Source organism: Sebastes fasciatus, chromosome 11 (genome assembly GCF_043250625.1).
Source record: "Sebastes fasciatus isolate fSebFas1 chromosome 11, fSebFas1.pri, whole genome shotgun sequence".
Classification (NCBI taxonomy): domain Eukaryota; kingdom Metazoa; phylum Chordata; class Actinopteri; order Perciformes; family Sebastidae; genus Sebastes; species Sebastes fasciatus.
The window spans coordinates 16,872,939-16,898,547 of record NC_133805.1 but is presented as its reverse complement, the minus strand read 5'-3'; the positions used below and the strand labels follow the sequence as shown (position 1 = coordinate 16,898,547).

Here is a 25,609-nt window from a genome sequence, read left to right as displayed (position 1 = left end):
GACACTGAGCCCCTATTAGGAGGCTGCATGGTTCAATGGTGTGCCAGCATCTTAAAGCACAAACCGCAAGTGCACTACAGAGAAAGAACAACTCTGCTAGTGAATGCGCCCATATGTATTTGTGCATTTGTGTGTTTTTTTTCTGTACACAGAGTTGAATGAAAATTTGGTACGAGATCAGCCGACCAATTATAGTGCAACTTTCTGTCCAATCAATTCACTGAGAGTAGCTGAGGCAGAGCAGGAACTTCCAGCTGGGAATTCAGAGTTGAAAGCTGTGCTGCATGAGGAACACAGACGGCCGGGAATCTCACAACGAGAGAGAGGACACAGTGAGAGGAGAGAGCTAGAGACGTTAATCATTTATGCTCATTTTGGGGTGGAACTCATAAAACTAACATTGGCTACTTTGTACGGGCTACAGAATACATTTTACTTACTGTATAAAAGGGAACTTCACCAATTTTACACAAGTAGTTCAGTTTTTTAGTCATGGGGAGTACTTCTCAGCCTGTGAAAGTTTTATAATGTCTTCAGGGGCTGTTGGGAGTTTTCTAAAGTCTGAAAAATACCCTTTGTGATGTCATTTTGCTTAATCTGACTACCAATTCTTAACAGAAAGCATGTATTTTGGGTCTGGAGTTTGGAAGATGAGGGCTTTTACTTGGCAGGACAGGCGGCAACTTCCAGTTCTTAAAAGTGAAGCCAATGTGGAAGTGCTTTAAACTTCCATTCTTTCTAATAGCCAGCAGGGGGGCGACTCATCTGGTTGCAAAAAGAAGTCTGATTGTATAGAAGTCTGAGGAAATGACCCTACTCTCTCACTTGATTTATTACCTCAGTAAACATTTTAAACATGAGTTTATGGTGTCAATCACTAGTTTCAAGTCTTTCTTATACAGCATGATGTTCATTTAGTAAATTATGGTCCCATTTAGAGTCAAATAGACCATAAAGCAGGGTATGCTTTAGGGCGTGGCTACCTTGTGATTGACAGGTTGCTACCACGGTGTTGTCAGGTCTGGGAGTTCTCCGTGTTTTCGTCTTACAACTTTAACCCTTTCACAGTGTGTTTTCATTTCATGAAAGTTAATTGTTACATTTTGGTCGCCTAAAAATGTCTTATTCAACGTTCGATTCTACTTAGCTTCACCTTCTCATGTCACTTGTGGTTGCAAAAAAACAAGATAGTAAAGGCCATAAACCAAGATAGCAAAGGCCAAAATGCAGATCTTGAGGCTTCAAAATGACAGTCCACAAACCAATGGATGAAGTCCACTTCTTATATACAGTATATGGGCAGGGAGTGTCCAGCGAAGTCATACCATTGAGTTGCATTACGGGAAACATAAGAGTTTTTGGGCAGCTATCCATAAAAGGGACTAAAAGTAAGGATGCATCAGTTTTGACCGTTCTTTATAGTTTGTCTCTAATGAGCCTCTCCAGTATTAAATCACTGGTGTGCTCTTTTAAGATGTAGAACAGCACATTTGATATGCCGACCCCTCTCCATGTGAATCATGGTGACTGCACACTGACTGAAGTAACAATAATGAAAACAGAGGCTCGGGTCTGTGCCAGACATGTAAAATGATGCCCCAACTCATCTGTATTCCAAAGTAGATTAATCGTACAAAGGTAAAGAAGCTTTTATTCTTTCATCACTTTCTTTCAAACCCTCTCTTACCTTTTTTTCCCTCTGTCTCTCCTCTCCCTTTCTCTCCCTTTCTCTCTGTCTCAGCCAGACACTGGGAGGCTTTGACTTTGATTAATGGTGAGCCAAGCTCTGCATTAAAAGCCAGGGGCAGCAAGTGGGGCCAGATAAAAGTGGAGCACAGGAGCAAGGGATGGGAGGGGTGGAGGGAGGAGAGAGGAGTGCAGGACACAGTCACCAATCACTGTCAGCGTCGGCGTCCCAGGGTGACAGTGGGGGACGCAGTTGGAGGGGACAGCGGTGCTTCATTGGGCTGAACCTCGCCCTCATACAGGCACAACACATTGTCTCTGACAGGCTCTTCACACATAGGCTACGAGGACACACAGACACACATGCATGTGCACACGCTACTTATCTCTCGCTCCTGCTTTTCCTCTCGAAAAACACGGTCACCGTCTGTCCAGTGGGACTCGCCAGTGAGAAAAGATTTTTTTTTCTCTCTTTAGGGAGTGTAGTGAGAATTTGTGTTGGAAAGACTGAATTTTATAATCAGAATTTACACTTGCTCGCCTAATAATCTGACTAATTTGTCATTGTGTTCAATTTAATTAAAGTCGAGATGAAATTAAAAATGCCTTTTTAACCCTTCTAGATCTCATCCCCGGGCAGATTGTGCACTTATTAAATAATATATGCAAACATTTTTTAACAAAAAATCCAATTATCTTTTCTTCCTGTAAAACAAAATATGACTTTCGTAAGCTAGTACCAATCAATTTCAACCAATAATATCTTAACATCCATCCATCAATCAGCCTGCAACTTTTACGGTCGTGTCAAAAGGGTAACCTGCAAATTGCAGAACTTGCAAAAACTTGCAAAGAACTCTTGCGAGACTCGCTACCCAATGACCTGTCCTAACCTTAACCAGTCAAGGTCAATGCCTCACCTTAACCATTCAAGATCAATGCCTAACCTTAACTATTCGAGGTCAATGCCTAACCTTAACTGTTCAAGGTCAATGCCTAACCTTTACCATCTAGCGAGTGTTTTGCAATTTGAGTGTTGCCTTTTAGACAGGACCAACTTTTACAACAAGGGTGGAGGATCCGTATTGTGCTACATTCTAAGCCCACCCACTTTTTAGTGGTCCAATCAAATGCGAAGGATTTGATTTAAATCCCTCTTGTAACTGTACACTGCTCAAATGTTCTGTTTCACTGGGAAGTATGCACAGTAAAGAAGCTAAAGACGCTCTTACCTCCGTTTCACCGGGACTTGACACTACGGTCATGTTATCTAGGGTTACTTTTGCCTCAACTGATCAGTAGTAACTGACATATCATTCCTTTCGTTGTCATTTACAGGTGACGTAGAAACCTTGGTAGCACTCACAAGAAGAAGTTAACATGTTGATCAAATACTGATGATTATGCAAAACTAAGTTGTTAGTAGAAAAAGGAGTTGCTCACAGGAAGATGATGTCTCAATCCTTAATACCACCTACAAAGCTCTGATTGGCTCTGTTGTTATTCCAAATAGGGTTATAAAAGCCCTCAAATCTGCTGTGGATGTGGGTGGTGATTCAGAGGTCTCAACCCAGACTAGCACACATTTAGACACTTGACGCTCAGCACTTGAAAACATGCATAAAAAATTATCCATGGTAAAAATGGATGTTATTCTGTCTGCGCGCCTGAATGCATGAATTGAGTTGGGACCAGGACTCGAGGCCATGGCTGTGGAATTACCTCTCCTTCTCAGCCCCTTTTTTCCATTGCAGGAATTTGTGTGTGGAGTGCCCCTCCCCTGGGTCTGTCAGGAACAGTGTGTGCCTGTGGCCGGTAATTGATAATGCGGCCCAGGCAGCCCTAGCCCTGGTCAGTGGAGCGTGAACCAGCCTGAGAGGCAGAGAGGCTGAAGTGCACCGAGGTGAAGCTTAGCCCTCACACTCTCTGTGTAGGGTATGAGAGAGAGGGAGGGAGGGAGGGAGGGAAGGCAGGAGGTGAGAGCCAAGGGAGGGAGACGTAACAGAATCCATTCGCACTGACAGAATAAACAGTCATTTGTTTACAGTTACATTTCAGGTAATTATCTGACACTCAAATCAAGAAATACTTACTCTAATCAAAACCGTAGAATAAGCCACCATTGAGCAGAAAAGGTTTCTCCTTACAAAACTCCCGTGACCATCGAGTGGTTGTGCAAGGGTGAAGTACGAATAGAAGGGAAAGAAGTAGAATACGCATTAAGGAGTCTGGTAAAAAGGATAATTTAGTTGAGAGAGGGTGCTATTTGCTGCCTTTTGAATAGAGGAGGTATTCAGGAAGATGGTGAGTGGAGACCAGGTGGAGGGATGACGAGGCCTCAGCAGCGAGCAGGCCGACAGCCAAGAGGCTGATGGGCACAAAATGTAGAGCATGGGCTTGTGCGGGGCTGTATTTATGCCTGCAGACATGGGGGGTGGAGATTCGTTTCCAGCGCTGTATACAAGCACCGAGGCTTTGAACTTAATGTGAGCAGCCGCAGAATCAATTTTTAATCAAACTTACTTGTATGTTCACAAATTGGTTTGATGAGTAAGTTTGGTTGGATTCATCATCTTTGAACTCTGAGACTAAATTAGAGTTTATCTCAGCACCTTAGAGGAGTTTGTGATCATACAGTCAGATTTTGGGGCATATTCACATGGCTTTAAAGAGACTGATTTGTGCATAAAAGCTAAGCAATTTGTGTTTTTGTTTAATATTTTGTGACATTTTTAAATTTCTGTCGGTGCACACAGATTATGACCGAATCGTTCACCCCATAGTCACCAAAGTAAATATTGGATCCATTTTTCACAAGCCACATACAGTATCTTCCAAACATTCTGACACCAACACGACAGCGAACACGCCATGACTGCACCCACTTAGGAGACAGGAAGTGTAACCTATTTCAAACCATTGCGGAGCTTGAAATGCAATATTAACAAACAACTGTGCAACTGTCATCAGATTCTCATTCAGATGTTACTCTGCCCTAACTGGTGCATGGAAGTATGACTCATCACATTTTTCAAAAACTGAGCCCTGCCCTTTTAAACAGGGAAGAAGAGCACAGAGAAAAACACAAATACAGAAATCTCTGAAGGGCCATAAAAACTAAAACTGTTCTAACTTTTGCAGAAAATAGTGTGTTCACGTGGGACCGTGTCATTTATAGTCAGTCAAAAAAGACAGGAGGATGGATTCTGCAATGGCATACGATACCTGTTCTGATGGTAAATTAGGCTCTTTTCTTATCTATCTTTATAATGCCTACAGTAAAGACAGGCAGTTGTACTTAGATTTCCGTCTAACTGAAATGTAAAGATGTGAAACCAGCACACACACACATGCACACATACTGTATATACAGAGTTTTATTCTGGATGATGTCTTCCTCATGTCCAATAACACAATCTTTGAGCTGCATTTGAAGAGCAGCGAGGAACAGGGGTGATGAAGGGGTGACAGTGCAGAGGACAGAAATGACGGAATGAGCAGGAAATTGCTGAGTGTCTGGGTTAATTGACAGCCCATGTGTGCATTCAGGTGTACTGGGGCTGAAGGAGGGAATAGACTGGGCAGCTGGGCCAAAACGATCACAATGTTAGCGCTCCGTTTACTGAATAACCTGTGGTTCATACATAGATGTTTTTGTTTTTTCATGTTGGCTAGAGAATGTCCTCTTTGTGAGTATAGTTTTATAGAAACTCAGGGTCTTTGTTTTGTTGAAGATCCAGTGCAGTCTGCTTGTGCCTGCAAAGTGGCAGTTTTATTGGATGCAAGCATATTTTTTCCTGCCACTGTTTAGTCATTTCATGGCTCACCATGACAGCATTTGCACAGAAATCAGCAATTGCTGTCTACTGTAAGACTCTATATTAGGCATGGGATGATACGATTCACAATATTATCCCGATAATCATCAAAATATGCTTAAAACTATTAACTAACTAACTAACTAACTATCAGTTTTCCTTATATTTCATCCCTTTTAGTGAAAAAAAACCGTATCTTAAATAATTTGATCATAAATCATAAGGTCCCCCTGCATAAATAAAGGATGAATAAAACTCATGTACGATATTCATGATTATCCCGAAAATGGAAATTCACCACAATCAACTTATTGTGAGTGTTTTTTTTTATCATGATCCACAATAAAATCCTATATCGTCCCCTCCTGAATTAAAACACAATCAATTTTGTGTCATTTTTGTCAAGTTACGTCCAGATCAGCGAATCAGATACACATCTTCCCTTCATGTTAGATTTGCCCATTTCATTTTAACATACATTCCTAAACATGTCTACCTGACTGGCTCCTGAATGAGAGCAATTTAATATGACCCTCTACATGCTATTCTGATGAATAATCTCTGCTGCACTGTGTATTATACTGTAAAGTTAGATGCATGCCTACTCAGGTTCACTTACTTGAGCACAATCATGGTATTACTGCAACCAAAAGCCCAGTAAAGCTATTTATATAACTGCATGAATTACTTTAAAAATGCAATTACAGTACATTAGTAAATGGCTTATACTGAGACAACAATTATTTTGCACTAACCACATAACGGTTGTCTGTGTTTGCATTAGGTACATTCTTGGAATACAATTTGCAATGTGCAAATACTCTTGGCACTTTATTCTATTCTAATTATTTATTTATTCCTTTATTCTTTTATCTCGTCTTGTTTTTATTCTTGTATTCATTGTTTTTATTGCGAAGATTTTTAATTTTTAATCTTGTACTTTTATTGTTCTGCACCTCCCCATATGCCACCTACTGTGTTCCCTCTGTCAATGATGATTGTGCAGTATGAATGTGTGTATATGTCTCGGTGGACTGCAGAAACTGAATTGCCCTTCGGGGATAAATAAAGCTCTCTGTATCTGTATCTGTATAGCACAAATGACTTGTTTTCTTTCATGCCATACTCAATTTTTACAAAAACAACGGCGTCATTATTAAACAAAATTACATCATGTTGTTTAGCATAGCCATATGTAGTAATTACTGCATCCCAATGCATCCTGTGGATGCCACACTTGGTGCTCCGATATTCTCTCCATGATAGCCAAAATCACTCATCCCAAAAGCGAACTAAATCCAACATGATTGGTTGCTGGACTCACGCCAGACTCGTGGTGACTGACCATCCTGGCGCAAAGGTAGCCGGAGTCCTGCTAACTAGAGCTGACACTCAGCCCAAGTCCACACCCTTAAAATCTTTGCCAATTCTGACAGCCTGATTTCGGCCAAAGCCGGCACATATTTGGTCGTGCAGTGCCAGAATACGGCTGAGCGAAGCTCTAAGCGGCCCGACTCAGCTGGCTACCTGGGTACTGATGAGAGTTGCTGAAACTTGGATTCTGTGCTGAGCACTGATAGCTGATGATGGTTTGTTCTGGGTACACACATTGGACGATATGTATTGCAATCGTGCACTGTTTTTAAAATGCGCACCATCATTCCTGAAAGTGCAGATAATGTACCAACTATAATTAGCTGTCATAAAAGTTATGTGAATATTAGGCAGATAATGTCCCATAGCTGGCTTGATATACCAATTTAGAAATCTAAAGTAAAGAATTAATATGGCTTCAAAAAGCCACTGTCATGTTTTAGGAAAATATGAACTGGCTGGCAAGCTGCGCTGCACACATAATCTAAACTCTCACCTTGTGGCTGAGGGAGTACGGCTGAGCGTTTTTCTTAACCAACAGTTTGGGTTGAGATATATCTGTATTAGGGCTGTAAAAGGGCTTCTTTTATCTGTAAGGCAATATCAGGCTTTACTTAAACATTGCTTTCCTAACTTTGTAAAACAAAATGTGACCAATAAATACATAGATATAAATTTAATCAATTGTTCTTTATTATTAAAATAATAAATCGTACGCCAGCAACTTGGTAAAAAATCTTCAAAAATTAACAGGAATTACAATTCAAGTATATAATATACTGTATATAGACATAAGATTGAATTGAATAGATCGGTCCCATTTTCACCGATATCCAATCCAGCTATTTGAGTCAATATCCACCCGACATCGGATCCAGTATCCGTATCGGTGCATCCCTAATAATGATATTATCGTGATATCTATAGAAAATTTCAAAATAAAAATGCTATCTGTCAAATTCATCTTTAACTTTGTTTTTTGTGCATTTTGTCTCTTTTTTTGGCAAGTGAATTACACTCAAAATATGAGTGTAAGGAAGTGGAGAGAAAGTCTTTAACCATAACTTTATATATAAAATGATTTAAGAGATGCTGGATTATTTATACAATATTATCATGTGTGTATTATTAACATGATATCAATATTTCATTTTAAAATATCACGGTTATCGTCAATACCGGTATATAGTGACACCCCTAATCTTTAATAATCAATGTTATTCTAGATATGTATTTAATTTGTTTTACTCTTTCTGTGTCCTACAGCTCCCTCCATAGTTCCCATCATGCACCAGATCAGCTCCACCATGAATAGCTTCACACTGTCTTGGCCACAACCAGAACAGCCCAATGGCATCATCCTGGACTATGAACTGCGCTACTACGAAAAGGTAAGATAAGTGTATGCGTGTGTGTAAATGCATGAATTTACATGTTTATGTCTGATAGCATATACAGTATACTGTAAGTGCCAGCTCTTTCAGAGACGAGGTGTTGTCTCCTACTCTGCACATGCATAGCAAACTGCATTAAAGCCCCCCAAAAACTCTAAGCTCTCCCTGATATCTGTGAGCAGAATCCCCTGGGTTGATAATATGTTCTTTCACTGTGTTCACTCCATCTCTCCCACTGTTCTTTGGTTTCTGCTGCTGATGAAGTGAATAGGTTGACCTCTGCTCCAGGCCCACTCTGCACAGTGCAGCAACCTGTCCCGCTGTGAAAATGCATTGCGTCTGGGGGGAGTCACATCGACCCGTCTGCTCGCACACAATACGTCTGCTTTATTAAGTCGCAAGCCCTACCCCACAGCGCCTGTGCTGCTCCAGTATTGACCTGTAGGCTTTTCCCAAGGCCTTGGACATAATGATACCCAGAGATCGGAGACTCTAGCTTTTTGTTTGGGCCCTTGTTTGTCCTCCTAAAGCTGATCGATAGTTATAGCAAGGTTGGTCATGCACATTTTTTTCCTTCAGTCTTTGTCATCTTAAGCTTAGACTTTTGCGAGACTCGACTCGACCTATGTTCTGCTCTCCAAATAAAAGACAAAAATCAATAGCGTTTTATAAATGTTTTTCTTTTTCTGTCGAGTTATTTATTTCACACAAACTCATTTTGGCTAAGGCTCGTGGATCAATATTCACAGCTCCACCTCAGAGTAGTGTTTGTCACATTTAGCATTTTCTATCTGAGAGAACAACAATCATGTTTTTAAATTATGTTTGCAGTTGGAAAACTCAGTTATCCAATAATAGCCGCATTGCTTGCCGCTTCCCCCTCTGGCGTTGCACAGGTCATGAAATTGAATCCGATTGCCATTGCCCCGAGAAACCTTATCTGCCAGACAGCTTAGTGTCGTGTAAATAACACTTATACAGCCTCCCATTAGCTCATGAATATCAATGAAACCTAATCCTATTGATGTTTATGTAGCATGTCTTCGCACAAATAGATGAGCACGGGGTAATCACAAATTAGTGAATTAACGAGGACAAGATTGCTAATTGCACTAGGATGATTCAGGTGACAGAGAGGTTGCGCTCTACGCTGTCTACCTCGGTCTTAATGCACCTTCATATCCCCCTGTATATTTGAAAATGTACCACCACGCCGAGTGTGCGTAAGACAGAAGGTGAGTCAGAGTGATTGCTTTGCGCCACACCAGGCTTCGGAGATGAGATTGCCACGTTGGTGGTCCTCCCTTGACACTCTGTATTTTGGATGTGACGAGGCTTTTTATAGGCTCTAAACAGACTTTTCCTCAGCCAGCCACTGCTGTCCAAAGTGTCACTGCTGATGTGTTTTTGTGCCTGATTAAGCACCAACCCTCAGAGGAAGAAAAAAAACAGATGGTGGCAAATCTGATGCCATGTGTGTAATTTCCATACCAGTTAAAATTTATTACACACATGCATGATGAAAAGTTGTCATAAATCCTCAGTGTCACACGCGTTGGCTTGTACTGTTGCATGCATGTTTAGCCTGCTTGTTGCATACGGAGAAGCAGGAAATTAAATTGTGGTCCATCGAGGTCAGTGCTGCAAGCTCTCCATTGATTCCCTGAATGCTTGAGAGGTCCAGAAAATCTGGAAGTTTCACACAGCCGCAAAGTGATGATGTGGCCTTTTAGACATGAGAGGCAATTATGGAGGGATGTCTTTCACCATGTCTATCACACACTCCCAGCTTTACCCAGCACTATAGGCTGGATAATACAGTCATAAAAAATGGGCTTTTTATATATAAAAATGGCCTTGCCCTACTCACCTTCTTTTTTATGCATCTCACTGATGCTTGCATTAATCTGAGAGTAGTCACACTGTTATGGCTCTGGAGTTGATTGTCTCAGCGTGCCTGGCACAGTCAGCCAGTCCTTTAGCACAGCAGAGAGCTGTCTCTCTTTACACTCCATCTCACAGGAAGCCCCCTACAGTATACCCATTTACAAGAGCGACTTCTCCAGCAGCATGGCATTGTCAGACTCTGTGTTGAGTAATACCTCAGGGTAATCATAAAAGAGCATTCAACTTTCTTTTTTTTTTTTTCTTTTTTTTACATCCTTCGCTTAATGTTGAGGTTTTAGCCGTCGACCTGATAACATATTTCGCACAACTAATTGTTGAAGATGCAGGAACACATTTTTATGCCTCTGTGCCAGCAACAGCTGTGGCCGGAGGCATTATGTTTACACATTGTTCGTCCATCCGTACCATTCTTGTGAACACGATATCCCAGGAAGCCTGGAGAGAATTTCTTCAAATTTTGCAAAACGTCCACTTGAACTCAAGGATGAACGATTACAATTTGGTGGTCAAAAGTCAAAGGTCACTGTGACCTTACAAAACACATTTTTGGCCATAACTCAAGAATTCAAATGCTAATTATGACAATTTCACACAAATGTCTAATAGGATAAAATGATGAAGTGATGACATTTTGGACAGACATGGATGTAAACTGCAACTTGACTGGTTGGCGGAGGAATACAACCTTGAGGGGGTAATTCTAGATGGATAAGTAATTCAAAAAGATGTCTTGATTTGACAGTTCACAGTCGAGAGTGATTAATTAAATATGGAGCTGTCATGGGACAAAGGTCCACAGATAGTTTTGAACTATGAACATGCTTGTGTGACCTTGACTGGTTAGCTTCCAGAACACCCTATGGGGACGTAAGCATGGGTGTATTAAGAAGAACTGGGTGCCATGTTCCAAGACGGTACCCTAATCATTCCAATAAATGTTGTTCACCAGGCAACATCCATGACGTACACATGAATGGCACGAAATTATTTCACTGCTACAGCTTTCTTTTTTTTTACCAGTGTGCATCACATAACTGTGGCCATTACCCTTTAAGCCTCTTAGCATACTGCTGTTCCTTTACTCAACTTCACAGTTTTATCTATTAGTGGGGCTTGAGACCGAACACAGCCCATTGCAGGATGCTGCGTTGGTGCAGGCTGTGTTTTTTAAAGGAACATTGTGTAGCATTTAGGGGGATTTATTGGCAGAAATGGAAGATAATATTACTAAGTATGTTTTCTTTAGTGTATAATCACCTGAAACTAAGAATCATTGTGTTTTTGTTACCTTAGAATGAACTGTTTATATCTACATACAGAGAGGGTCTTCTTCACGGTGCCGGTGAGACAAGGAATTCCGATCCAAGAAGTCCAGTTTGTGTAACAGTTTGATGTGTTTAAAGGCTTATCAGATGTGTAGAAACATCTGCTTGCGGTGCTCTCCCTTTGTCTTTACAACCACGAAAATCAAACAGGCTAAGAAACTGAACAAAGAAACCATATTCTGTTTGTCTGTCAATCAATCTCCTCCCGTCCGTTTCAGTACTATGAACAGTGCCGCACCTACCGTATAAACGCTCCCACCACACACAACACACAGCATTGTCCATAGTTCTGAAACAATGTCGGTGATAAACAATGCACATGGTAGGTAAATGTCTAATTGCATCGCAGCATAGATAAAATTCACACTTTTATTCAGAAAAATCGAATATAGAATATCTAACTCCAAAGGTTACCCCTGGTCCCTCCTCTTCCACGGTCTATGACATGAAGGACGGGGATGGTAATGATATTAAAAGACTGCATTTTGACAGTTTCACCTGAATGCTGTAGTGAGTGCTGAAGGCTGTTCTCTCAGCAAGGCTCACTCCCTTCTTCAGCCCACCTTCTCATTGCAGAGTAAGTGGTCCTGGGACCCTTTAAATTGGGAAGCAAGATGAAATGGATTAAAGGTTTTCAGAGAAAAAGTAGAATCCCTTGCTCCCCGGTCTCTCCATTTTTCTCATACCCTTTTTTCCTCTGGTTGCTTGAAAATTTGGGGAGGGTGGAAATAACTCAGCATAGCGGAGGTCAGGCCTTCCATTAAGTCTGGAGCAGAGCAGCCACTGGCTCTGAGTACTGATGGCTCTGTGCGTATTGGTGTCAGAGAGAGGGTGTGTGTATGTGTGTGTGAGTGTCAGCCATAGTTCAGGTGTATCCATTCTGGATGACAGCAGTATACTGTCATGCTGCAATGTGAAAAATTCAAGAATCAAATACAAGTTTACAGCACGTCACCGGGATGTGCAGCATGCTGACCATAGCACCATCTGCATTTCTGGCACTCTGAAATCCCCCTTGTACTTTACATACAATTAGCAATTCCTCAGAAGAGAAGCCAGGAGGAAGTATTTATTATTCTTTTCTTCTCTCCCTGCCAGCCCTCAGAGTCCACCACAACACGTTAGTAGACACACACACACACACAGATGTTGTACAGACAAGTTTAGATTTTTAATGGCACATGTGAAAAGCAGGACTCCCTCGGTCCCCAGCAAGGGTATTCACATTTCCTCCTCCAGACTCCCTTCTTCTCTACGTTTTTGTTTGTCTCCCAGCTCGCTCACTCAGGCCTCCTTGTTAGTCTCCAGGTGAATGCAACGCATACAAAGAGTCATCTCAAAAGGAGGCTTGAAAAACTAACTGAAAGCACTGACGCAAATACATTTCCCTTTAAATTATTCTGTAGGTAAGATGATCCTTTGCACTGCTCTCTTAGTATGCTCACTAGTGTTTAGCGGGTAGCTTTGCAGAATCACAATGAGAGGAAAATCTTTTCTTTTATTTTGTTGAGATATGGTGATAATAATTTGTTTTTGCATTATTTTAGTTTATTTATTTCCTGAAACGATTAAGAGGCTTAAATGGTCTTTAATATCAGATTTTATCGCCATTGTATTCTCATACAAAATAATTACCATTTCCTTTTAGATTAGAATTCATGAGGCAATGGTAATTATTTGCATTTGGTAATAAAACCCATCTAGTCTCTGAGATTTAAATTGTTAGCCCATATTTCTCCCCCCTTTCGTTCGTTCTTTCTTTCTTTCTTTCTTTCTTTTTTAACCGTAGGCAATACATTTTAATGTAACATTAATGGGAGATCTTTCATTTCCAATTTACAAACATAATATTAGAATGTTCTTCCTCATACACTTCTCCTCCCCGTTTCCCTTTGTGTGTGCGTGTGTGAGTGTATTTGCATGTGTGCAAGTGTGTGAGCCTGTGAAGAGGACACATGGTATCCACAATGTCTGTCTTTCTGCCAGGTGGCCATGCTGTCCATTTTGGGTGGTTGGCATTTTTTGAAAAAAGAAAAAAAAAAGATCCACCCACACACACACACACACACACACACACACACACACACACACACATATCAAGTGAGGTTTATTTTTACAGTCCGACATCACATATAATGTCTTGGTGGCCCCACAACAGTAATGGTTTTTGACTGGAAAATAAGTGGGTAATGGCGGAAAGTGGCAGAAAGGAAATCTCCCCTCTGCAGTCAGCTGGCAATTGGTAGGAAATCGGCAATTACAAAAAATTATTTGAAAGTTTTAACAAGAAGAAAATAAAGTATTGGACTTCCAGCAATATGATTATAATAGACACAGTGCTAATGTAGTACGTCTAGTTAATTTAGTCAATCCATTAAAATGGGTCCAATTATTATTAATTATTATGTCCACATTAGTCCAGTATCCAACGCGGTCTCACAGGAAGGCGTATAAATAGCACAACATTGCACAGACATTCAGCGTGTCATGAGGACACATTTTAGGATTTTCATGTGTCATTTGTGCCCCACGCAAAACAAAACTACGGTAACGTCCGCAGTTAGGTTTAGGCAACAAAACCACTTAGTTAGGTTTAGGAAAAAACGTCATGGTTGGGCTTGAAACAAGTATATAAACGAAGTAAAATACGTAAAGAACAACGTAGCATGAGTACCAAAAACTGCATGAAAGTCGTGTGTTTGTTGGATCATCTCCCCTCCTGCCCGCCATAAGCGGTCTTTCTCACTTTTTATTCTACGTCACTAGCTCTGAGCGTAGCATATTCCCACAGAGCGTTTAAATTGCAGTCATTACAGACTACATGGCAAACAAATGACACACCAACCGCAAGAAAGGTGTTCTTATCGGGCTGCAGCATCAGTCCTCAATTTGGATCCAAGTCCAAGTAGGTAGTTTTAGCATGTTATTGCACATCTTGAGACAGTAACCAATAAACAATCTATATTAGGACGACCATTCTTGCTCAGTTTGTCTCAGTGATTTTACCGACTGCTGCAGAGACCAAACTCCCCGCCGTGCTTCCTGTCTGTCACCTCTGGCAATGCTTTTGATTGGCTGCTCTCTGCCATCTGCTTTCCCCACCTGCATCTCTGTCTTTATTTAGCAAGTTAGGGTGTGGTCCTCATAATCCCCATTTGACTGGCAGCAGGAGAGGACCTCTCGTGGCTGGAAGTCCCTCCTGGCATGGCCTTTTATTGGCTATCCCCCTAACCTGCTGGAGTGCCAAATGCCAGCTCATTTTTAAGTGGCAGATGTGGGTGTGTATGTGTGTTTGTGTGTGTGTGTGTCCCATAATCCCTATTTGACTGGCAGCATGAGAGGGCCATTCCTAGCTGGTGCTCCCTCGAGGGATTCTCCCCCATTGGCGGTTTGCCATCTGTCGGCTCACCTGTCCTCCATTCAAACTCAACAGTTAGGGGTGTGGTCCTGAGACATGCAGGAAGACTGATAGCAGGAGTGACCCCAAGTGGTCCATGTGCACTCAACCACGTCTTATACCAGATGAATAGGTGACTATGGCTCTCATGGGGCTTCGTGTCTTCTGCAACTCTTTCAAACTGCACAAGCTGCCTCTTTAAATTCAAGTTTCACAATTTCAGAATATTTGCACATTGGAGAGATGACAGATTGTGTGATCTAATGGACAAAAGGTCTGTGGGATGATTAAACTCCCTAACCCAGTTACATCAAGAATTCCATCTATAAACATCTCTTTCCTCTCCGAGATAGAACGAAAGCCGGTTGGTGCGATGCTCTCTCCCATCCCAACCCCAAACATTTGTCTTCATCAAGCCCAGAGTGTCCAATAAGAGCTAATGTGATTGCACAAATCATTATGTGGGGTTGCTCCGTCTGCTCAATGACGGAGCAACCGGAATGATTCAATTACACCAATCAGATTGGATAATGATTTCGATGTGGGTTGCTTCTGCCTCGAGTTTCTTATCGCTTCCTGCCATCATCTTCCTCTCTCTCTCTCTCCCTCCCTCCCTAGCTTCCTCCTTGCCTATCTACCTTTTCCACTCCACGCTGTTGTCAAATTTTTGTGTATTTTAGGATGTAGTCCAGCATTATACAATAGTGTGTTTACCAAGCTTTGAAAAGCTCTATTTACACTGTTTTACTGACACAGGGAATCTCACCCCTTCACTTACAACCAGCATCCCCCCTCCCTCGCTACAGTATGTCTGCATCTAGCTATCAGCAGCCTGCAGTGGTGGGTGTAGTGTTGGTGCAGTCTTATTTTCTGGCTGTCATATTCACTCTGGGTTATGAGAAGGTGACAGGGCTAAGTAATTACTGATCCCCCGTATCAGATACCTTCAGCAAGCCCCGAACGACACTGCAGCAGACTGCCTGACTGGCTCTCTTGAGCCAGGACAGAGAAAGAGGGCATGTCCCACGGTCATTTACATAATGAATGGCTATATGTATGCATGTACACAAATTTTGAGAGCTCAAAACTGATATTAAAATGTAAAAACAGCATACAAAAGAGGTCAAATACCTACATAGAATGTTACAACAAACAGCGATTGTTGCCGAGGATTTTTATAGCATTCCCTTTAATGAAAAAATGAAACGCTTTCTGTGGGTGGAACTCAAAAAGCAACCTACTTCAGACAACAAAACAAGAGGATGTAGTGCTCAAACTTCTTGCAGTAATTAAACTGCCTCATAAAGCACATCTGAGGAGACAAATATGCAATGCTATTCTATTACTGCTCAGAAGTAGCTATTGCTCTTTGTAATTTGCAAGAAACTGATTGCCTTTAATTACCATATTGTGCTACGTGTGTGTTACTGTGTGAATGGGAATTATAGTGTGTTTGCGGGAGTGGTGTGCTTCTTGTGGGTGTGTTTTATGTGCTGCAGTGTTGCGTATTTGAAGTTCAAACTGACCAAAGTCTTATCAAAAACTGGGAGAAGAAACAAATTACATCTTGCTGTTTTAAATGGGCCCTTAAGACATCATTTTTAAGAGAGTTCACTACCCTTAACTGTTCTCTGTCTTTCGTTTTTCTCTACTATCTACTGTTTTCATCTGAACTCTGTCAGTGTTGTTTATCAAAAGTAGACTACATTTCCTGTATCTCTGGTTTAAAACAACTACAATATACACAGCCTAAAATGATTCCTCCAAATTTGGTCCTCTTTATCTCCTGCATATACAACGCTCGATGAGTCTGTTTCTTGTCTCACTGTCAAACTCCTGCTACTACTACTACTGGAGCTAGAGTTTTTTTTTTTAACTGTGCGGTTACACACTTTCCCGCTGACATCTTTTCTGTAAGCCATCTCTAACCTGCTTCCCGTGTGCCCGTTGCTCCTTTTAGGACCATGCCGAGATTAACTCCACCATCCTGCGAAGCCAAACTAACACCGCACGCGTGGAGGGCCTCAGGCCGGGTACAGTCTATGTGGTACAGGTGCGGGCGAGGACTGTGGCTGGCTTTGGCAAATACAGCAGCAAGATGTGCTTCCAAACCCTCACAGATGGTAAGGATCGCCGAGCCAGGAGAAACAGCTCTCTCTGTCTCTCACACTCACACACACACACACACACACACACACACACACACACACACACACACCCTAACTCTTTCTCTTGTCGCTCTTTGTATTTGTTGTTGCATTATTATTAGTAGGTGAGATAGACGGGAACCGTAATGTTTGATTGCATTTCTATTTCTACAGTTAAATTAATTTCAGGTTTGAGTGTGTGTTTGTGTGTTTGTGTGTGTGCGTGTGTGTGTGTGTGTGTGTGTGTGTCTGTGTGTGTGGGTGCCTTGAATATGTAGAACGCTGAGTGTCTTTTGTTTGTGCAACTAACTGTGCTTGATCCAAAATGCTTAGCTAATTGGTTTTCACCCGGCCCTTCTGTTGCTGGAGAGCCGTCCCAGAATGCATAGCTGTGATTAGTAGTTGATGAGATTAATTTTTTGCCGTGGGTGGGGGGGCTGGATTGTTGGAGAGAGGGAAGGGGCTGAAGAGGAGCCGCAACACCTGCTGCACTGGCAAGGTTGTGGAACTAAGTTTATTAGTGTAAGTGCAAGGAGGTGTGTGTGCAGGGTTGATCACTTCTTCATGTAGTACTTCTTCATAGACTTGCCAAGGCAGTAAAAATCAGTGCTAAAATTAACACAGCATGATTCCGTCTGGATGGATTAAACATTTGACTGGATCTGAAAGTGCATGCTTCATTGTGCCTGTCTGGACTACTAGACTACTACCTACTAAACGTGTCAAATACAGGAGTGACATTTCCATATTGTATTGCATTAATGATAATGATGAATAAGACGGTGATGATCTTGAGGGAGGGGAAGATGGGAGGGATAATAATGATGATGAAGGTGATCATTGTGGCTACTTACCTGCGCAGAGCAGATGTAAGTGGCACAGTCACGGCCCCTTTGCATCACCCTCACGGTCGCAAATTATCTTTCCCTCAAACACGCCCGAATGTACGCGCACGCTCTCGCTCACACAAACACCGTTTGCGGTTCATCCGTTGGCTCGCTGCCACAGCACGACATTCGTCAAGGCAATTAGCAGCAGACGCTAGAGAACTGCTGACAATCACACCCACGGCTCCACCTCTTGCCCCTCTGCCGGTTTCTTCCCTCCCCGTGTCAGGCTGCTCCACTGTCTCATGAAGACGCCACCTCGCCACAAAAACTGCTGCTCCCCCTCCGTGTCTGTTCTCGAAACACGTAATCCCTTTTGTCTTCCTGTCGGCACGTTTTCATACACCTCCGCAAGGTGTCCTTTTGCCACCGCGGCACACAAACACACAAGCAGTGCAGACTTGATTGACAGGTGTGATGGAAAAAGAAGCGATTGGTCCATCAGTAGGGTTACTGATGTCACAGCTCTACAGTTCTCTAATGGGCTGAGAGGCCCCGCTAACTAACTGATTGTAATAGGAGTCTATTTACCGCAGGAACAGGTAGCTGCGTGATTTCTGGCTGTCAGGGAAAATCACCATTCTCATATGGGTGAAGGGGAGATTTATCTGGACCTCTCACGCCTAAATGTGCATCAAAAGAGAGCGGGAAGACTGCCTGGAAGCTCGAGGAGCCGGAACATCATTCACACTGTTTGCTTGAAACGCACTTGATAAATGTGCAAGTTAAAAGAGTGAGCAATTCCTGTCACATTGAGTTTCCCCATATATCCCGGCTCTCACACCGCTTCGAAAATGCATTAGTTCTCCCTTTATCACTTTAATCCAATAGGCCCATTCTGCACGGGGGATTGGATTTGGAAGCTGCTGATTTGCCTGCAGCATGCTAAATCCGGCATTGCTTTAACTACAGTGTTTGCTGGTGTCAAAGTCGCGGGAAGACCGGCACACAAAAAGATAACTGAAGATTCTGCTGTGTGGACTTTTTAGGCAGGCATTTAAGCTGTCCTCAGAACTACCAGCAGCCTGCCCCGGCTATGTACATAAAACATGTTTGGGCTGTGTGTGTTTGGCAATAGACAGCGTCCTTTTCAACACCTGAGAAACAACATTCCAAGGTGCACTTTCTCGTCCACTCCTTTCTGACAGGTATTGCAGCGTAGAAGGCAGAGAGGCCCCCCCTCGCTCTTTCTCACCATCAGTTTTATGCTTTTCTGTCACTCTCTGTCTTCCTGTCTCTCTCCTGGTTTATCAAACACAACCTGTCAGTCAGTCTCGCTAAAGCTCACCGGATTTCAGTCAGCGCCGCTCAGCAGAGAGATCTATATGTTTTCTTTATCCATCAGTACACCCAGTCTAACCATTCTGGCTCTCCTTCTCCCCGTCTATCCTTTTACCTTCCGAACACACACACACATGCACACACACACACACCTCTAAATAAGCTCTACCTAAGCCATTCTCAATGTCTGTCTTTCTCTTTGTGCAACCCAGATGACTTCAAGTCTGAGCTGAGGGAACAGCTTCCTCTGATTGCGGGGTCAGCAGCAGCCGGAGTGGTCTTTATTGTTTCCCTTGTTGCTATCTCCATCGTGTGCAGCAGGTAACCACATTTTCACTTTTTGTTCTTTTGCGATGCATGCAGAAAGAAACTGCTGCAAAGTTCATGACGTCATTGCTTCATTTGTCCCAAATAAACTTACTGTATATTAAACTGATATTTCTCCCCAAGAAAAACATAGCAACACATCTAGCCCGATTTTGCCCTCGTAATGACAGGGGAACTGTAGCAAATATAGGGGGTGGACATAATAACATGAACACTATGCTATCTAATACAGAAGCCCTGCATGCTCCCCTGTTTGCCAATAACTATTGGAACACAAATGGCAACACAGCATGAAAATGGATTACTCAACACCCGATTTGACTGTTATCAGGCTATTAAATAGGCGTTATCAGTTGCTATAAGCACCATAGATGTGGATCATTAGGGGCCTACAAGGCCTACTACGTTGTTAAAGTGAAACTTAAAAGCAACACGTTCTAACACGTAAAACTGCATGAAACGTTATGTTTTGAACACAAACAAAAAGGCTTCTTTAGGTTTAGGCAACAAAAGTACAACTTCTTTAGGTTTAGGCAATGAAAACTCTTGGTTGAGTTTAGGGAAAAACATTGTGTTTTATCTTAAAATAACTGCATTTTAAAAGTGAAACTACATGTTGTTGGTTTCAAACAGGGTTACCTGGGTGAAAACTCTGTATTTTGTGATCCAGCCTATATGGAGTTTCATGCTGTCAATTTTACAGTGCTTCACTTCAGCCTCTGCTCCAAACATAATTACTACAGTTGCTAGAGGTCGTTGTCATGTTTTTGTTTGTTTATTTAGATCCCCATTATCATGTGCTTTTATACCTTCTTTCGGTGATCTACCATGTGAATAGATGATAAAACCTAATATGGGGTGTAGTAGGCCCCTACTGACCCACATCTATGGTGCCTGTAGTGACTGATAAAGCTTATTTAAAGGCCTGACAACAGTGCATTTCCATCGCGTTGTGATGTTTACACAGTTTTTTAATCAGAATGTAACCATATATGACTACTTTGCATATAAAACATTCTGTCACAGCAAAGTTCCACTGTGATATATCTGGAAAATGTGTCTTAACATTACTGACATTCTTTGGTACTCAAACTCATCCAGTACAGTATGTTTTTGAGACATACTGCATTAGCGATAAAGCCACATCCCCAGGTCATACTTTGGAACACACAGTGTGTGAGCTCCTCACATAAACTCATAGATAGAGCATTTAGTAATGGCAATCAATTTGACGGAAAAGAAAGTTGACACATTTTAAATGGAATATTCAATTCCACAGAGAACCTAACAACTCCTACTTTGCCCCGTTAAGTCACTTAAGTCAAGCCAATTTAATTTTGCCGCAGTTTGTCACATTGTCACATTCCTATCTTGCTCCGCTTTAAATATATGAAAGTTGGATTTTTCTGCAGTGCTGTGTGCAACTTTGAGCAAGTAAAGTGTTCATCAAAAGGGCCCAGGCTCTTTTGATGCCGAGGCAGAGGAGACAGATGAAAAGCAGAGAGATCCTATCAAGGTCTAATTAAAAATCAGCTCATTTTCATAAACTTCATTTGCCATTGCTAACCCTCTGCAACTGATTCAATTTCAGCCACGTCATTTTTTAGGCCATACAGAGAAACATGAAGAGTAATAAGGCCTCGTTTACACATCCTTTCATCCTGTCATCTCTCTCTCTCTCTATCTCTCTCATTTTCTCTCTCTTCTCTCTCTCAATATTCATCGCTCCCTCAGGAAAAGGGCATACACCAAGGAGGCGGTGTACAGTGACAAGTTGCAACATTACAGCACAGGAAGAGGTGAGTCAACGCTAACACTTACAGCTCCTATAAGCTAGTGGTTAGTCCCATATGTTTTGTTTGTCTGTTAATTTGCTGGATATTTCAAAGACTACTTGGCAGATTTCTGCCTAAGGAGAGCAGTGCTTTTCACCACTCCTAATAGAAATTGCATCCAATCTTTAAAGATGACCTATTAAGCTCAATTTCATTTACATGTTTTCATGCTTCAATGTTCAAAAAACACTTTTTACTTTTCTCATACTGGCTGTGTTGCAGCACTTCTTTTCACCCTCAGTCTGTCCCACTCTGTTGTGATTGGTCAACCGAACCAAACTCTTCGGACTCTGCTCCAGCTCCGCTCCATCTAGCTTTTTTTGAGGGCGTGCCAAACTAGCCACTAGGCAGGTTTTATGCAAATGTGTTACTTGGTGACATCACTACGTTACGGAAGAAAAGGTAGGACTTCAAGCGAGGCATTTCAGGCAGTTCAGGAGCAGTGTTTCTGTGGGGCAAAGTAACTCCTTTTGGCGTGGACTTTGGGCTTTGTAACTTCGCAGACCTTTTACATGCACACAAAATTATATAACACACTAAAGGAAAAGGAAAAAGCACAAAAGCATATGTCCTCTCAAATTTGGTACATAAAATAATTATATATACATATATATAAATATATATATTTGCTACTTGATTGATATTTTCCCCTTTGTCCAGTCGAAGTGCTGTCATATTATGCATGGTATAGGACTTGTAGGTAAAGCATGTATTCTTACATAATGCATTAATGTAAAGGAGGTAAGGTAAAAGACAAATTACCCGAGGTAGCAGGCGTCTGTGGATGTAAATGACATTTTCCTTCCTTCACACAATGACACTGACTGACAGTCATCTCTCAGGGCTGTACGATCGCCGTGATTGAGTCATGTTTCAAGCGCTCCCCTGGCACCGACTGATGAGGGGAAGGAGCCTGGAGGGACACACACATAACCTCCCACACGCACATACACACACAAAGATTTGTACCTCAAATGAAAGCCCTGTGTACTGCCGACCTAGCAGTCTGAAAAGGGGCTCACTCGAGGGGATAGAGTTTTGTTGAGCCTGACACTGCAAAGCGTTTCAACACAGTTACTTTGTGTCAAAGCTGCAGCAGTGGCAGCCCGGGGCTCATTAAACCTGATGTGGGCAGAACAGTCGGTTTTGTCACAAGGCTATCTTTGGGGGGAACCGAATGCAATTAACATGAGTGGTGGAAATAAACAAAAGATCAGAGACGCTCGCAGCCCTAATCATCAAATAAGCAATTTGAAGTGGAGAGGAAAATAAAACGCTGATAAGGGATCCTATTCATAGGTTTATTCCTTCAACCTTCACAGCGCCAACACTCATGAAGTAATCCCCCACCCCATGATGCATTGTTGTCTTCTATTCTCTCAAGATTTGACTGGCAGTTTTATAATTACGGTATTCAACGCAACAATTAAATAACGCGGCTCAGCCATATTGTTTTGGGTGAATCTCCAAAAATGTGCTTTCACCCGACTGCCTACTGTTCCAGCTGTTGCCACACACGTCAGGTGATGTCGTTTCATTTCCCAGCCCACCTAATGTGACAGGCGTCAAGAGGGATGCTGCTCATACTGTAAATCCAGTAGTGTTGCCGTGGTTATGAAAATGAGACCTCTAACATTACACCAAACGCTGGGTGGGATGTCATGACAAGCAGATTGGAACACACGCATGAACACACGCATCATGAATCAAGTGTGTGGCCTGGAGGATTTTGTTTCGCTTCAATTGCACACATCAACGCATCGTCAGTATCATCATCCCAACATATTGTACTCACCTCACTGCGTTAGAGCATTTACAATTTTTTTTCTCAGTGGATCTATTCCCTTTCAGTCGTTTCCACACATTAACAGCCCGTCAACACCAGCTAATTAACAGATAGACGTCTCTAAGCGCTGCATGTTTACTGTATGCCCCAATGCTTCTCTGCATATGACTACCAACACATCTTTAAATCACTTATGTTCGAACCCTGTTTGTCACTTTGTAGCTTCAGCTGTTGTTTGTGCTTCAGCATCTGGTGCTCACACTGAATGAGAATGGGATTTGGAAGCCCATTTAACAGATCTAGTTATTGTTAGATGCCAAATATATTCATACTTCAGTCGCTTCTTGCCACAGCGTACTGCTTTCATACATGAGAATTCGGTGAGTAGGCATAAACAGAAGCATCAGTAGAATATTGTGACCTTTATCATCGTAAGTATTATAGGTCAAACCGCATGCCGGAAAAACCCGAACTAACATCAATACAAATGTGACTGTTAATCCCATACAATTTTTAGATCCCCTCTGTGATTTCCATGCTAATAAGCTGCAGTGTGTCTGTCTGACAAATGATTTTCTGACATCAAACGATGGATAATTAGTTTGTGTATGGGAAATAAACTCAACTCATTATAATTCACAGAGCCACAGAATAGATTAGTGTGCATCTCGGGCTGACTTGAAATGGGACTGTATTCACTAGTAGACGTTCAGTGTCCTGAAATTGTGTGTGTTAATTTTTCAAAGTGTATAAATCACATAAAACAAATAATTACTATATAATGAAATTACTAAATTACAAATATTGTCATGCAAAATGAATTAGAAGAAATTATGTTTCTCTGGTAAAAGACTAACATTAAACATTAACATTAAATAATTCCTTTAACTTAAAAAGATGAGCGTCATTGAAGCAACTGTTTCACTTACTGACATTGCTGTTTGTCTTTAGGCAATAAGTAAATTCTGTGCGGTAATTTGATTGTACCCATAGCCAGTAATAGATGAATGTAAGCATTACTGCCTCACGGTTGATTTGTGGATACATTAGGGCCATTCAGCAAACGAGCAGGCCAGACTAATAACAGGCTAAATGCTGGACATTGGTGAAAATAACATGGTTAAGTGCGGTGCAGCAAACTGTCATTTATAATTCAGGTCAACTAAATACCCTTAACCGCTTTAGCAATTGTGTCGTAGCCTAGGGGTTTTGTTTGGATACGTAATCCAAATTCATTAAATTCATGAGTTTGACCATTTGTCCCATTTAAGTTCTATGCGGCCATGTAATCTAAAAAGGTATGAAGTTATGTGTTATATGCCCATGAGTCATTGCAGCAGCCGTGCATTCGCTCCCAACAGGCTTGTTGTTTTGTTGGGTAAAAATAGAAGTGACGTTTGGATACATTTGCTTCATACACTCAAATGAAGGACTTATGAAATATTAAAGAAGCAGGAATCTATTTTTTATCTGATGGCCATAAAAAGATGAGTTCAGCTAGCCAGGGCTGTACTGGAGGGAGGGAGGGAGATAAACTGTTTGCATTTTAAATTATATATGAACGTGGGCTCTGGACTGTGAATTAGAAAGTAATGGGTGTACATATGTGTACATGGACGTGCGTGAGATTTAGAGCGCTTTTGTTCTCATATGTTTTTTTGTTGTCCCTGCTGAGATTTTGAGTCCCACCCAGTGGTGCTGCTGCGCGAGCAGCTTGGCGACACTTGTAAATAGAACGACTTCACGGAATGCAAAGCTGCAAACCCTCTGATGGATTAACTTGAATCCAATCTGTATGGAATCGCTAATGAGCAATTACGTTCACACAGACAGGGTTCAAGGCAATTAGTGCGGTAACTAGAATCAGCTTCTAGTCGAGAGCGAGGTGAGGCACCTTGATCCCCCCAAGACCAGACCGTATCCTCCTTGTGTCTCTGGAGACCCCTCCCCTCTCTCTATGTGGCTTATGCAAATGAGCAGTCACAAATTGACTTGATGGAGATGGGTTTATTCCAATCATGGCTGCCAAGGTTTTGACTAAACAGCTTTGAGAGAGAGGGCTGCCCTTGGGTGTCACTGTAGAGATGATGATTTGACGTCTGCTAGCTCGCCGTAATGTCCGTCTTGTGGCAGCGTGTATTGAATTTGTTTACAAGTGTTTTTTCCGGCAGTCCTCCCTGCCCCGGCCTGTCAACACTGACAATCTCTCCTCCGTTTGCACACATCTCCAGTCTGTGAACTGAGTCACCTATTGCAGAACAGCATAAAGAGCTAGTTGATAGCACGGTGGTTTTATCTCTTTATGAGCTCCTATAGGGAAAGGCTGTGGGGAAATTGGTTCTACCACTATCAAAGAGCAAAGGCTGCTAGGGTAAGGGATAAAAGGGAAAAAAAAAATCTGTCTACATTTACTTTTTCTTTAAACCCTCATCCCTTCATCTTCC

The 25,609-nt window shown here is 41.9% G+C and overlaps 1 protein-coding gene across 3 annotated transcripts in view; it reads left to right on the top strand.

The window, feature by feature from the left end:
- Positions 1–25,609, top strand: part of ephb1 (EPH receptor B1) — a 168,137-nt gene that overhangs the window by 116,859 nt on the left and 25,669 nt on the right. For all 3 annotated transcript variants that reach the window (XR_012595862.1, XM_074651199.1, XM_074651198.1), the window contains exons 6-9: positions 8,145–8,269; positions 16,863–17,025; positions 19,430–19,538; positions 21,279–21,343. Coding sequence is in view for 2 of the 3 variants with exons in the window: in XM_074651199.1 (XP_074507300.1) it covers positions 8,145–8,269; positions 16,863–17,025; positions 19,430–19,538; positions 21,279–21,343 (462 nt within the window). In the remaining variant the exon portion in view is untranslated. The remainder of the gene's footprint in view (positions 1–8,144; positions 8,270–16,862; positions 17,026–19,429; positions 19,539–21,278; positions 21,344–25,609) is intronic.